This window comes from Talpa europaea (genome assembly GCF_964194135.1).
Source record: "Talpa europaea genome assembly, chromosome: 5".
NCBI classification, from domain to species: Eukaryota; Metazoa; Chordata; class Mammalia; order Eulipotyphla; family Talpidae; genus Talpa; species Talpa europaea.
The window spans coordinates 138,047,595-138,062,136 of record NC_140071.1 but is presented as its reverse complement, the minus strand read 5'-3'; the positions used below and the strand labels follow the sequence as shown (position 1 = coordinate 138,062,136).

The following is a 14,542-nucleotide window of genomic DNA, read 5'->3' as shown; positions in this document are numbered from 1 at the left end:
TCATGATGTAAGTCATGGTTGTGAATTCACCAGCAGGAGATAATAAACAGTCCCTCAACCTAAAGATTCGCTCCTTCACTTTGGAGGGTTCTTCTTCTTTCATAAACTCTCCTTTTCATTTTTCTGATTCTCCCTGTGGTACAAGTGTTTTATTTCTTGACCTAAGATCCTTTTTATTCTCTCTAAAACATTTCTGCATGAATATGAAAGTTAATTTTTTCATTGAAAGACCCAAAATTGCCAACATCTGGGATCTGTTCTTTATGACTATCCTGTTTCTCCAGAAAATAATTTCTTACTTTTTCCCAACTCAGTGCCGGAGGAGGGAGAAGGGAAGCCAAGCTGTGTGTTGGCGCCTCGGTCCCCAGAGAAGGCCATGGGGAGCAGCCCACCCACGCTCCATTTCATAGGCGTTTTCAGCCCTGAGACCACCCACACGTTCTGCTGTACCTGGGAATTGAGACCAGAATGTCTCTGCCTCCATTTCCCTAGAGAAGAAATCCTCCATCTCCTCTGGGCAGAAAAAGGATGTGGAGTGGGCATTGTACTTCAGGCTGCCTGGAGTAAGTGAGGGTCCGAGGGTCTGACCCCTCCATTCAGAGACTTTCAGATCTTGTATTCTCAGCCCCTTGTCCCTGATCTCCGATCATATTTTTCTCCTGGTGCTGCTATAACAAAGCGCCAGCCATCGGGTGGCTTAAAACAACAGGAATGTGTGGTCTCACAGCTTTGTTGATGAGAGGTAAGAAATCAGGTATTGGGCCTCCCTGGCAGCTCAAAGGGTTAAGCACAGCACTATGAAGCAATCTGCAGCCTCTGCAGCACGAGTTCAATCCCCAGTCAGCCAGGGAGATACCCACATGGCACAGCAGACCTCTCTTGTCTCACCCACTGCTCCCCTCAACAGTGTTTTTGGTCATTCTCCCTGTTCTGCTCCCCACTCTGTTTCTGGTGAATCCTCTCATCCCCCGCCCCCGCACCTCTGGCCTGTACCCCAGTTCTTGTATGCATAAATAAATCTTTAAAAAAAAAAGAAATCAGGTTTTGGAGGACTGTCTGACTCTGAGGGCTGTGAGGAAGGATAGATTCCAGGTCATGCCTTCGGTATCCACTTTCATGGTAAATGAAGTTCCCCCTGTGTCTTCACATCATCTTCCACTGTGCGTGTCAGTCTCTGGACCCAAGTTTCTCTTCTCCCCATCAGCTTTAGATCACGGTGCACTCAAATCATGTCATTTTAACTTGATTATCTTTATTAAGACCCTACCTCCAAATAAAGTCACATTCTGAGGTACTAAGGGATGGGACTCCAGGACTCTATTTTATTTGTTTGGAGGGACACAATGAAGCCCATTACACCACTAAGTCAAATCCTGTCCATTTCTTCATTCTGGTGCCTTCCTGCCCCCACGTACACAGACATACACACAGACACCGGGACACACAGATACAGATGCACAGAGACACGCACAGCACACACACACACACACACACACACCACACACGATACGCTTGGAGTGTGGCTTTCTTTGGTCTATTCTGTTACTTCTCCACCTACTTTGCCTCTTCTCCCACTTCCTTGCTTTTTGGAACCATAACATGTCTCACCCCCTTCAATAATTTTAGTGGAATTCAGGGATTAAGCAGAGATTTGATTCTGTAGATTCGGTCTTCCAGGCTGAACAGGAAACACTCCAGAGGAACTTTTGCTGGTGCCTGGAAGCACCGCCATGGAGCATTTACTTAGGACAAGTTCATGCCCCAGCCCAGTAGGTGCAACCTACCAAGATTCTAAATCGCCCCCTCTGAGCACCTTCACAGCAATGCCCTGATCCCTGGCAATGAGGAAGGCAGACTCTTCAGGCTTGTCTTGGTTTCTGTTCAGCTCCCGGGGGTGGGTTTCCCTCTGTCCCTCCCTGGCTGGCTGTGCTCTTGGGCTCTCCTGCTCCCTTGTACCCCACTAGGAGACATCACCTGTCACTTTAAAAGAAAAAAAATCCACCGAGTGACCTTCCTTAGGAACGGGTTGCTAAGCTGGTGTTTTTTGCTCAGAAAGATGGCTGTGGCTGCTGCTTCCCGGGGAGCAGCCCAGGGGACTACCCAACACACAGCCTTTCCTTTTGGACTCTGAGAAGATTCAACAGTGAGGCCGATCGCTCCACCTTCCCATCATCCCAGACAGCAGAGCCTGCAAAGTGCCTTTGTCAAGTTCCCTGAGGTAAATCAGCTCTCACAGCTGCAGGGAGGGTGTCCTGCTTTCCGTTAGCCTTTGAGCTCAACCTCTCCCTGGGTGCCCTGAGCGGATTAATGAATTGCAAATGCAGAGTTTCGCGTTAGTATTTACAGTTTGCTTTCTGGAGTGGAGACTAAGAGCAGTGCTGGGGCTGCTTTGATTGGACCTGCTGCCCGTCTGCTTTGCAGGAAATGTAAATCAGTCTCTCCATAGCCAGGGGTGGAATTCCCCCCGGCCGCACTCTCCGCTTCCTTCCTGGGATTTCCACGCCCTCCTGTTGCATTCCTTTCTTCCGGAAATCTGGGCTGCATGTTGCATTTTCAAGCCTTTTAGTTCAAATTAATTCAAGAGAAGTTCTGGTTAGGGCAAGCTTTCATTTTCTTGGAATTAGAGAAAAGAGCCCGTACAGACAAAAAGCTGAAGGCTGCTGCTCTTTCCAAAAGACCGCAAGAAAACCTGGCTGTGATTTAGACTGTTTGTCTCCCTTCATTGCAAAAAGGTACTATGAAAGAGCCAATAAACTCTAATGGCAGTACACGGATGTTATTGCATTTTCATAGAAAAATTTTCTGAAAGTAAATCCAACACCTGAGCGAAATGTCTCTATCTATCTGTCTCCTAGACGCCACTCAAAGACTCGTGCATTCAGCAGTTACAGAGCATCAGCGATGCACCCGGCCATGGGCTGGAGTTTACAGTGTGCAGAGGTGAATTAGACCTGCTCAGTTTGGAGTTTACCTGAAATAGCCTATGTGTAGATAATAACAGTACAATGAGCTAAGTACTTTGAGAGATTTATAAAAGGGTCTAAAGTGCTCAGACGACAGAGGGAACCACTTTCAGGGAGGGGCATGAAGCACTCACTTCATCATGGAAGTGCACTGGGTACCTGTCACCTGGCATGGTGCAAAAATGGCATTTATACAACTCCTTTGAGGGTGGTTATATTATAAGCAACTGATTAAATGATTTTATAAAGCTTTATGTCACTAACTTAATGCTAAAGGATGCTAAGGCTGGAATGATTTGTAGTTAGATAATGAACTCAAAGGGGGGCTTACAGCACCTGCCCAGGGTCTCTGACTCCAACTGAGTGAGACAGAAAGCTAAGCTGTGTACCAGAGAGCGGATGCTCCTGGGGGAGGAGCCAGGGAGGCCTCGGAAGCACCATAAATGGAAACTGGAGGAAGGAGAGAGGAGACATGGGGCATTGGAGTCAAAAGACTGAAGGTGGGAACAAAGATGGTAATGGAGGAATTTTTTTTTAAAGATTTATTTATTTATGCATACAAGAACTGGGGTACAGGCCAGAGGTGTGGGGGGTGAGAGGATTCACCAGAGACAGAGTGGGGAACAGAACAGGCAGACTAACGAAATACACTGCTGAGGGTAGCAGTGGGTGAGACAGGAGAGGTCTGCTGCGCCGTGTGGGTAGCTCCCTGACTGGCGATCGAACTTGTGCTGCAGTATCTGCAGATTGCTTCATAGGTTGTGTCTCAGCCCTTTGCGCCACGAGGGAGGCCCGGTAATGGAGGAATGGACTGTGATCTCAGTTCTTCACTGCTAGTTGGGGGGATCATCAGAGAAGCAAGAATAAAAGGCAAGACTGAGTGGTGCAGAGGCAGGAGGGGGGTGCTGGAGTCACAGTTTGTGGCAGGTGCTGAGCGCGACAGGGGCTCACTGTAACCCTGGGCAAACCAGGGAAGCTGCCAGAGACTGCCTCAGAGGGAAGCTGGGTCTCCTCACGCGTCACCTGAGGCCAGAGTCCTGTTGTGAGGCTCCTGTATCAGATCTAGAGAGAGTCTGGAGAGTCTGCAGTAAATCATGGCTCTTATTTTGATGGCGCGGATAGGGACATATTAACACGTCTCCGTGCATGTAGCGAGACAGGCTGCACACAGTCGGGCAGTGCACATTTGTCTTTTCTTAGCATCAGTGTTCATGAAAATAAATTTGGATGTCACTCGATTTCCTGTGAAACTCATTCAAAGGTAATGATCAGGAAAGAATGAGGAGAAAAACTCAACCCCATTACATTTTTCATTTCCTACGTCTACTTCTCTCATAGGTAATATTTTTTTTTAATTTATTGAGAATCTCTTTTGAGTTACAAAATATTTCCATTTTTTCCAGCTTGTAATCACACTGTTTATGAGAGAGCTTTTCTGTCCGTCAGCATTGAATTTCCATCCTCCACCTTCTTGGTTCTCTCTAGGTTACCTCCTCACCCTTGATTTTCTTGGCCGCTTCCAGCATTTCACTTCCTCTAGTATGTGTGGCCAGTGAGGAGGATGGAGACAGAGTCTCAGGTGTCCATCATCCCCTTTAACGAGATAATTCCTGCGACAGCTGGTGGACCCTGAGCGCCTCAGAGGAGCAGCTTGTACGAGCAGGTCCCAGCTAAGGTTTGGACCCTCGTTATTAAGTGCAGGGAGGATTTGTCACGTTCTCGTATCTGATCTTTGCTAAGGAGGAGGCTAAGGCCCGATCTGCAGATGTGGGGACGCAGGGCCACTGGAGACCCAGGCCAGAGCAACTGCAGAGTGCGCTGGACCCAACGCTGACAGGGAGAGGGCCAGTGACACGATGGGCAGTGGCCAGCAGCAGAGTGAAGTCCAGAGAGAGACTTTTGCAGGAAGGGGCTCTCACAGCTCTTTGTGCACCGAGAGTTAACGAGCCAATGGAGAGGAGAGAAAGGGTCATCCCAGAGAAAGGGGGGAGTATCCAGTCAGGGTCCTGGAGGAGAGAGGGGGATGGGCCTGGTGGGGGCAGGGACAGGTCACAGAAACAAGAGGAAGGGTGGGGGGTGACGTGACCCCGTGGGCGGGGCGGAGAGGGGGCAGCGAGGCCCTCTCTGTTAGCATCTGGGCTCTCCGAGTAAGAACCAAGAGCAAGGGGAGGAGGAGGAAGGGAGAGAAGCTGGAAGTTTGAGGACCGAGGAGACTCTGCGAGACAGGCCCTCAGGGGCACCCCACTAGGTCCAAGCGGCCAAGGCTGAGCTCTTTCCTCACCCCCACCCGCTGCTCACCAGGCCAGGCTCGGGCACAGACAGTGTCCCCCTCCCTCTCCCCCAGAGTCCTTCCCGCCTGCCTGCAGGGACGGTGTCCTCAGAAACAGGCCATCCGCCCAGCCCAGACGCTTCATGAACTATCAAGGGCAGCTTCATAGCTGCCAAGAGTAAGAAAAAATTTCATTGCACAATGCCTGATGTTTTCTTTGTTCCTTGCCTGACAGGGTGCAGCCGTCAGAGGCAAAATGAATGCCAGGGAAGAGAAAGTGAAAATAATTACAGAGGTAAGTGGTGGCATCACTGCCCCAAAGGCTGGTGTGCCCACATGCTCACATCACCCGTGTTTGTGAGGATGGTAAGCCACAGTGCGGGCCCTGCAGCGCTTATGGCACACCCATTGTAATGAGCATTTATGGCACACCTACTGCATGCACAGGGTGCTCTGCGAGGCTGCTGGTGACCAGTGTGGTTGACACCAGAAGTACAGACCTGTGCGCACACTAGGGCTTCACCTCCACTAGAATACTCTAAGACACTTCTCCACCCTCTCAGGAATGCCCACACGCGGCTGTTCTAAGCTACCACCCACAGTAGGTGGATGCCCGCTGATTTCTAAAGAAGTGCAGAACGAAGGTAACCACTGTGGATTATAACCACTCATAAAATCCTCTGTCTCCTGGAGTCCTGCAATTGCTAATTCTCATTACTTGCTGTGCTGTCTGGACCAGGGAAGGGAGGTGCCATCTCTAGTCTGGAGACTGCAGGCCTCCAACAGAAGAGAAAGTTTCCTCTCAATCCTTGTTTCTCTCTTGCCTCAAGGGCTCACGGACTTGAGCCCAGGGAGGCATAAGGAGAGACTTTCTGCTGTTCGCAATAGGGGAGTAGGGGGCTGGGAAGAGCCTAAAGAAGCCCAGGGAGGCATAAGGAGAGACTTTCTGCTGTTCGCAATAGGGGAGTAGGGGGCTGGGAAGAGCCTAAAGAAGCCCAGGGCCCAGGACCACCCCGCAGGCTTCCCGGAACCCGCTAGTGAGAGGCCCTAATCGCCCACTCTGAGGTCAGCACATTCCCTGTGCTCTGGTTCTGCTCACAGCGTGCAATCCAGCCCCAAGTGCTCATGGTTTCACCTTCTATGGAACCTAAAGTCCTGCGGGACAGTTTTCCATGGATGAAAGAGCAAAGCACCATAGGGGAACAAAATGACGTCAGTTCTCACGAGTCCAAGTGGCTGGACTCCTGAGCTAAGAATTCTCCCCACTGGGGGCCTGAAGAATGAGGCCGGAGTGAGGTGGGGCTTGCATTCTGGGGCGCGTCACCTGGGCCCAGCCAGGCCCCCTCGCCGGTGGGGACCTGGTTCCCTCCCCTTGCTGACCTCCACTCCTCAATGACCCTCGCCCAGGGCGGTGGTGAGCAGCGGGGGGGGGGGCGCCTGGCGAGCTGCACGCATTGCCATGACATCTTATATCATTAAGATTCATAGTCGATGTTCCAAGTTTGCTTGGGTATAAAGACCAAAGTATCCCAATTAAGAGATACCTAATAAATTTGGGATACCAGGGAGGGGTTCTGGGTGCATCCTACAACTGCGTTCTAAAAGCAAAAGCTTGGGCAATTTAGAGGCTTCACCAAAACCTTAGAAAGTGTCAGGCCTCCTTGGTGGCGCAAGGGGTAGGACGCAGCCTATGGAGCTGTCCACAGCCTCTGCAGTGCAGGTTGGATCCCCAATGGCCAGGGAGCTACCCACGTGGCACAGCGGACCTCTCCTGACTCCCCGCTGCTCCCTCAGCAGTGTATTTTGGTCAATCTGCCTGTTCTGTTCCCCACTCCGTCTCTGGTGAATCCTCTCACCCCCTACACCTTTGGCCTGTACCCCAGCTCTTGTATGCATAAATAAATAAATCTTAAAAAAAAAAAAAAACCTTAGAAAGTGTCATCTAGAAAAAGTAACAGCGTCCCCTGCTAGAGCTTTTCGTCCTTTTCCAAAGGAGCAACTGACCTGCCCTTCACTGGGCCTCCCTGGAGTTGCCTCTTACATTCTTCTCTGCCCAATAGCAGGCCGGGGAGCAGAGACCCCAAGCCTGAAACAGGTCCTCAGAGCTGCCCCCGCACCCCCAGAGCCCTCTGTGCGGTCAGAGCCACTTCCATGACCTTCACTAGCCATGACCTTGAGGGCAGCCAGACACTCTGAGCCCCCGGCCCCGGAGTAAATGCTCGATAACTAGTGTGGCTGAGACGGTGGGCGCCCCGATGTCGTCGCATTCGACATGTTTTGAAGCAGAGGCTTCGCAGGACCGTCTATGGCGAGAGGAGTGGGCCAGGGCAGGAGGGGAATCTCATTTTCCTGCCTCGGATCACACCTGGGGTCTCCTCCGGCGCTTCCCGAGGTGACTCTGCCTCGGCCTCTTCCCACAGGAGTTCGTGGAGAACGCGGAGGAGCTCGCAGCCGGGGAAGGACAGAGGAAAGCCCCCAAGGCTCCGAGGCACAAGAGGAGGAAGCAGGTGGGGCTCGCGGGGCGGGCGTGTCCGCCGCGGGGTGCGCCCTGCCGGGGAGGGGGCGCCTGGGCCCTGCAGGGCACCTCAGCCCACCTGCCCCGCCTCGACCCCGGTCGGCGGCGCCCGCTCCCCCGGCCTGGAGGGGGCCTGGGAGCCGGGGCGCCGGCCGGGGTGTCTGCATCGGCGGCGGCCGCAGGTGGCGGTGCAGGACCGCGCAGCCCGGGCCCTCCGCTCCAAGCCCAGACCCGCTCGGGGCTCGGCCCAGCCCGCTCTGCCCCTGCTCCGAGCTCCCGCCCCCGGCTTGCCCCCCGGCTGGGCAGCCTCTGGCGCCGGGCAGCCGCCTGGAGGTACATGACTCCCCGGGCGGCGGGAGGATGCTGTGGCCGGGGGCTGGCGTGGAGAGTCCCGGAGGCCGGCGGGGAGGGCAGGGCAGGCTGCGCCATTTTGCGCCAGCAGCCACGTGAGGGCTCCCCTGGAGGGGGGCGCGGAGGGGAGGGCCCTGGAGAGCCAGTCGGGGAGGCTCCCCCTCCGCCGGGCCGGCCGGGCCGGGCTCCCCGGCCTGGGGACCGGCCGCCCTGGCGCCGCGTCCGGGTCCCCGCGCTGGGATGGAGACGCCCGGGCAGGGCGCAGACTCGGGGCGTCTCTCCGGCACCCCTTCCTCTGGGCCAGCGGGCTCCGCAGCCGGGACAGGGCGCGCCCCGAAGGCGGCGATGCCCCGGGGCGGATGCACGAGCTCGGGCCTCAGCGCGGGGCGCGGCCGCGGAGACCCAGGCGCGCGCGGGGAGGGGGAGTGAGCAGGGAGGGGGCGCAGGGCACCCCGGCCTCGCGGCTCTGTCTGGACAGCCCTGCGGCCGGAGACGCCTCCCCTGCTGCGCTGCAGAACCGCCTGGGCAGTTTTCTTTTCAAATCAGATGCCTCCGGCCGCCCCAGGCCGCTCACTGAGTGTCTCAGACCCAGCAGCCTCCCCGGGAACAGGCCGCTTTGTTTCTCTGCCTGGACCCCTGAGGTCAATAACTCGCATTAAACTCGCTCTTGAAGTCGGGTCCCCGCAGTGCCTCTCCGTGCAGGGCAAACCTCCGTCTGGCCCCGAAGGTGTGCTCACCTGCCCTTGTGCCCTTATGCTCACCTGCCCCTTCTGCGAGCTCGAGGAGGGGCACGGAGGCCGCTCTCTGCCCTGATTTAGGGACACTCTAGTGCTGCTTCCAGACGATTTGGAACCGGGGGAACCTGGCTTGGAGGGGACTTCGCGGCCTCCTGTCCTCCCAGGCCTGCCGCACGCTGCACCGTGCCTCGGAAAAGTGAAAACGCTCATTTTATGTTAGGGCGCCCCATCAATTCCCGAGAAAGCGCCCAAGAAAGTAGGCAGAGGGCCACTTCCCTGGGGGCGGCCACAGTGACTCGGGACAGGGACCCTGCATGGTCGCCCACATTTAAACACGGTGACCTGTCCACTCACCCAGGGGCCCACCCCACCCTGAGATAGGAACCGAGTTCACTGAAGCCAGGCCTCACCCCTGCTGACCGTCTGCCCACAGCTGCTGACCGCTGGCCCCGAGGACATGGTCTCTGAGAACCCCCAGCTGGGCCCCCCGCAGGAGTCGGCACAGGAGGACCCCGGAGCCAGCCTGCTGAGCATGACGACCCCACGAGGTGCTCGGAGTAAGTGTCGGGGTTCAGTGCTACCGTGTTTACTAATAGCTGATGGGGTGACACGGGGGCTATTATGCTTGCTCCCCCTCACTACACGTCCCCCCGGCATGGGTGGATTTTGAGGTGAGCATGTGTCCAGTCCCGACACACACCTTCAGGGCATATTTTTGTAGTCAAGGGCAGTCGTTGGGAAGGTCTGTTGTCAAAGAAGCGGGGCTGGAATGAGACATCAGAAGACACAAGGGAGTTTCTGAGGCCCTCGGTGACCTGGTCTTGAGGGTCCTGGCACTGATCCCTCACAAACAACAAATAAGAAACAAAAAGAATTACCTTTCTTGCCTGCTAAGGTGTTTGCACACTATATTATTACATTTCAGTCTCAGGAAAGACCTGTCTTCCGGCGTTGTTTGCCAGACCAGGAAGCCAAGGTTAGAGACCCAACCGCTAAGGAAGGGGAGTCAGAAGTCAAACCCCATCTGTAGACCCCAGGGCCCGTGTTCTTGACTGTGCTCCCCTGGATCCCTCTGGGGCGAGCTGGTCTTAAAAGCTGACCAGTCACCGATCCACTGGAGGCCGACAGCAGCGCTACCACCGGCTCCGGTGGCTCCAGGACGGGGCTGGCCAGCAGGGCATCGCCAGCTGAGTGTCCTCACAGACTGTCACTTCTTTCCGAAAGGAGCGCCCTCCAGGTGGAGCACCTCCTCCTCTCTGTCCCTAGAGTAGCTTTCTCTCTTTGGGGTTTTTGCTTGTCTCATCCCGGCTGCTCTGGCTCAGGCATCCTATACATGCAGCCTCCTTGGAAGGCTGCCCTCCGCCCCCGCGTGGGCTGAGTCCACCTTCTCGATGCTTCCTGGCCACTGCACCTGTGTAAGGGATGGGAGTCATTTTTTATCGCCTGTCCTCACTGCCGGACAAGATGGCTCCGAGGGGCAGACTGACTCTCAGCTCAGCTTAGCACACTCTGGCCCTCAGAGGGTGCTGCGTCAATTCTGAGCGACAGGTGTCTCCAGCTGTCACGCTGCTTTTTACCTGAGGCCAGGCCTGGAGACCTGTGCTCACCCACCAGCCCACACGACTGGCACTGCCTTCCTCAGGTGAGGATCTTCAGTCCTCCCGACTCAGCCCTTGCCGACCTGATGGCTCCAGCCAGCTCCTCGCCTGGCACTGGCCCTCTCTCATCGTAGCATCCCCGCCCCAGAGCTCCACCGGCATCAAGGTCAGGCTGTGCTCCAAGACTCAGGCACCAGCACCTTGTGGCCTGCCCCAGGGTACCAGGCACAGCCCAGTGGTACCACCTCCTAGGTCGGAGGCAGCCCAGCGCCTTTCGCTTCCAATTTACTCTGCAAGCATATGCTCGGTTGTGACATTGCAAATCAAGAAAGCTTTCACTGACCAGCCATGTTCCGACTCAAACAAACATCTCGAGAAAAAGTCCACACGTTCCCCCATGATCCCAGCCTGCACCATCTCTTAAGGGAGGAACTATCAAATGTTAAGTCGTTTCTTATGAATCTGAGTTTCCTCATTACCAACATCTGTTTTCCATTCAGCCACGTTAGTTTCTCTGATTAAAGCATGATTTCGGAGCCAGTTCCGTAGTATGGGTTGAAAAGAAAGTTTGGATTCCGATGAGACTTGATGCAAATGGAAGGAAATAGATCATTTATGTTAGGCCTACTTTTTAAAAGTCATCAAGGCCTAAAAACAAGTGTTAAAAGCAAAGAATGAGACACAAGGGAGAAAGTGCAAGGGCCTGGGTCATGGGGGTTACCTGAGAGACCAGCAGCTGGGGAAGGGGAAGAACATTCTAGTTCGATGAGGATGCTTAACGGGGAGCAGAGAAAACGTCAGGAAATTCACCAGCACTGGGTTCACACCAGCGCTGGAAGTCCCGGGACGAGGAGAAAGAAATGGCACCTCGCGTTCTCAGTGTGTGTTACTCCCTGCATGTCAAGGTGCTTTGCCATCTGAAAAGGCTTTCTGGTCAGGAGAGACTAACCCTTCCTTGGGGAGGATGAAGGGCCAGCCCAGAGCGGCCTTGGCCAGGCAAACTGACCAATCCCCAGCCAGACCCCCTCAAGCAGCCCCTGCTCCCAGGAGGTAACAGTCCTCTGAGGGAGTCACCCCAGAACCAGGTGCTCGGCAACCAAAGGCAGCCCCTGTGGCCCCAAAGCAGCCAAAATTACCCAGAATAGCCACTTCTAAGCTGTGTGCCCTGCCCGGCTCTGCCTTTTCCAGCAGCTGCTGTAACCAAAGCCCCCTCTCCTGGCTGGGCCCCCGGAGGCCTGGGTGGCCCCCATGTCTCTCGACCTAATGTCCATCCTCCTGCCTCTAGGTTCCGGAGGTAACAAACTTTGTTTCCTGAGCTGCTTTTCTGCCTCCTCTTGTGGCCACCCCTGACCGAACATCTCAGGAAAGAATAGCAAACGTGCCCATGGCTCCTTTTAGAAGCCTAAAAGTTGAGGGCCTCCCTGGTGGCCTAGGGGTTAGTCTCAGGGCTACCACCACTGTGGCCTGAGTGCGATCCCCAGCCAGGGAGCTACCCACATGGCGCAGCAGACCTCTCCTGTCTCGCCCACTGCTCCCCTCAGCAGTGTATTTCAGTACATCTGCCTGCTCTGCTCCCCACTCTGTCTTAGTGAGCCCTCTCAGCCCCTGCACCTCTGGCCTGTACCTTATATGCAAAAATAAATAAATCATATATATCTATGGGAAGGAATTTTTTCCTAAAAAAATCTCTTTTGCAGCAAAATTCCTCCAGAATCATCTATTCTGTTTTTGTGGCCAGCCTGGAAGCTGCTGAGTCACGTGTCCCACTCCATAACAGAACTGTCCGTGTGTGTCCGTGTGGAGGTGGCTGGTGAATTCATCCTGCACCGGCTGATTCAGTAGGGGTTCTCAGCTTCCGCCTTCCTTGGCATCAGCAGCCCTGAGGTCACTGCCTCTTCCTCCTCCTTTGACCTCTGTTTCCAGGGGCTTGGATACAGGTTTTCCTTTCACCCCACTGGCAGTGCCTGGAGATACAGGTCTCCTTTGCAGCTCCTACCCCTCATCGGTGACAGTCAGAGCGCCCCAGCTCTAGCAACACTCTTCTCTGGCTCATGGCAAGACTTTATAGGTTCTATCTATACGTGGACCAGTCCCCAGTTTTTACCCCCAGCCTGGCCCTCTGTGAGCCCCACCTGCCAACTCAGCATTCACTTCTGGGCATCTCCGAAGTCAACTCACATTTGTAGTAATAACCTCGGCAAGATGTAATTTATATGTTGTAAAATTCACCCATAGTAAGTATAAAATTTAATGATTTCTAATAAATGGATGGAATTGTGCAGCCATCAAAATGCAGGTTTAGCCTATTTCATCCCTCCGAGAAGATCCGTTGTGCCTCCTTGCCATTAATTCCCACTCACGACCCCCCATCCTCCCGCCCTGTCCCAGACAAACACCCATGTGTTTTTTTAGACCTTTTCTGGACATTTCTAAATGGAATCATACCAAATATAGTACTTTTTGTCTTCCCTCTTTTACTTAATAGAAAGTTTTCTTGAGACTCATAGATGTTGTGGCGTCTAGCCACATTTTGTTGGTTTTTACTGGTGAATTATATATACCCCATTGTATGGGGAGCAAGGATATGCATTTATTTACCTTTTGATGGATATGTGGATTCTTTCCAGCTTGGGTTGTTATGAATAATGCTATGAACACTTGTGACCTGACTTCATATGTTTTCATTTCTCTTGGGAAGTCTCCTAACAGCAGAATCCCTGGATATTAAGATAAATACATATTTGACTTTGTAAGAAACTGTTGATGTTTTCCAAAGTGATTGTAACATTTTACTTTCCCACCAACAGTTTATGAGGAACCCAGTTTCTCCTTCTCCACACCCTTGCCAACACCTGGTATTATGTCTTCAATTATAGGCTTTGCAGTGGGTGTATAGTGGTAATTCAAGTGCTTTCAATTTGTACCGCCTTAATGATATTGAGTATTTTTATACATTTATTAACCATTTGTTTACCTTTCTAGTAAAATATCTAATTTTTACACGCTGTTAATTAGTTTGTCTTACTATAGAGTTTTAAGTGTTCTATGTGTTCTGGATACAAGTACTTTATCAGATATCCACCTGCAAATATCTTCTCCAAGTAAACAGCTTGTCTTTTCATTTTCTTAATGAGCCCTAGGGAAGTACAAAAAATTTTCTATTTTTTTCTACTAATGCTTTGCTTTCATGATTGTATCTAAAACTTCTTTGCCCAACTCAAGGTCATGAAAAATTTCTCCTACATTTTCTTCTAGAAGCTTCATATGATCTATTTTGAGACGACTTAAATTTTACTTGCTAGAACTGAGCTTTTGATCCTCTTGCAGTTCCACTTATTTCTCCCCATCTCCCCATCTCACTAAAAGGACATTCCACTTTTTCTATTGCTTGGATTGAAAACTTAGAGCCATCCTTAAACCCCATCTTTCCATCTGCCCACATAAGTGCTATTCGCGCTACCTTCAGAATAAATGTAAAATGTGACCATTTCTCATTGCCTCCTCCCCATCTATCTTAATCCAAGTCACCTTTAATTCTCATCTAGAGTATAGTACTAGTGTCCTAGCTGATGTCCTTGTTTCCATTCTCACCTCCCAATCTTAACCCAGCAGCCAGGGTCATCTTATAAACTAAGTCCGTGTCCCTCCTCTGTTCAAGCCCCATAACGGCACTCACAAGACTCGAAGATAAAAGCAAATTCTGTAATATGACCTCTACTTCATCTCTATAAGAGCCTGGTATTCCATCTCCCACCTCTAAACTTCCCCTTTCTGCTCTGGTCTCACATGTTAGTATTTGCACTAGATATTACTTGTATCTAAAATGTTCATCCCACCCCCCCAGGGATCTACATGGCTTTATACCTCCTTTTCTTCACCTGCTATAATGTTGCCTTGAAGTCCTTGCTTGGCCAATCTGCTTAAAACTACAATATACCCCTCCTTCTAGCTCTCCTGCTTTATGTGTCTCCACACCACCTGACAATGGTAGCTGCAGAAACCAGTAACCTGTGGTCAAAGGAGGGAGAAATATATTTGGAGCTCCTCAAAAGTCCCATCTACCCCCAAAGTGTCACTATGTGATCTGTTTCACAGCCCACTGAAAAGCT

At 52.6% G+C, this 14,542-nt stretch overlaps 1 protein-coding gene across 1 annotated transcript in view; it reads left to right on the top strand.

Moving 5' to 3' along the window:
- Positions 1–9,277: 9,277 nt before the first annotated feature.
- The window catches only part of CC2D2A (coiled-coil and C2 domain containing 2A), a gene marked incomplete at its 3' end in the record, with an annotated part of 60,708 nt that continues 55,443 nt past the window's right edge, over positions 9,278–14,542 (top strand). The window contains exon 1 of the mRNA XM_084233769.1: positions 9,278–9,392. Within this exon, the coding sequence (XP_084089895.1) occupies positions 9,293–9,392 (100 nt within the window). The 5' untranslated portion in view covers positions 9,278–9,292. The remainder of the gene's footprint in view (positions 9,393–14,542) is intronic.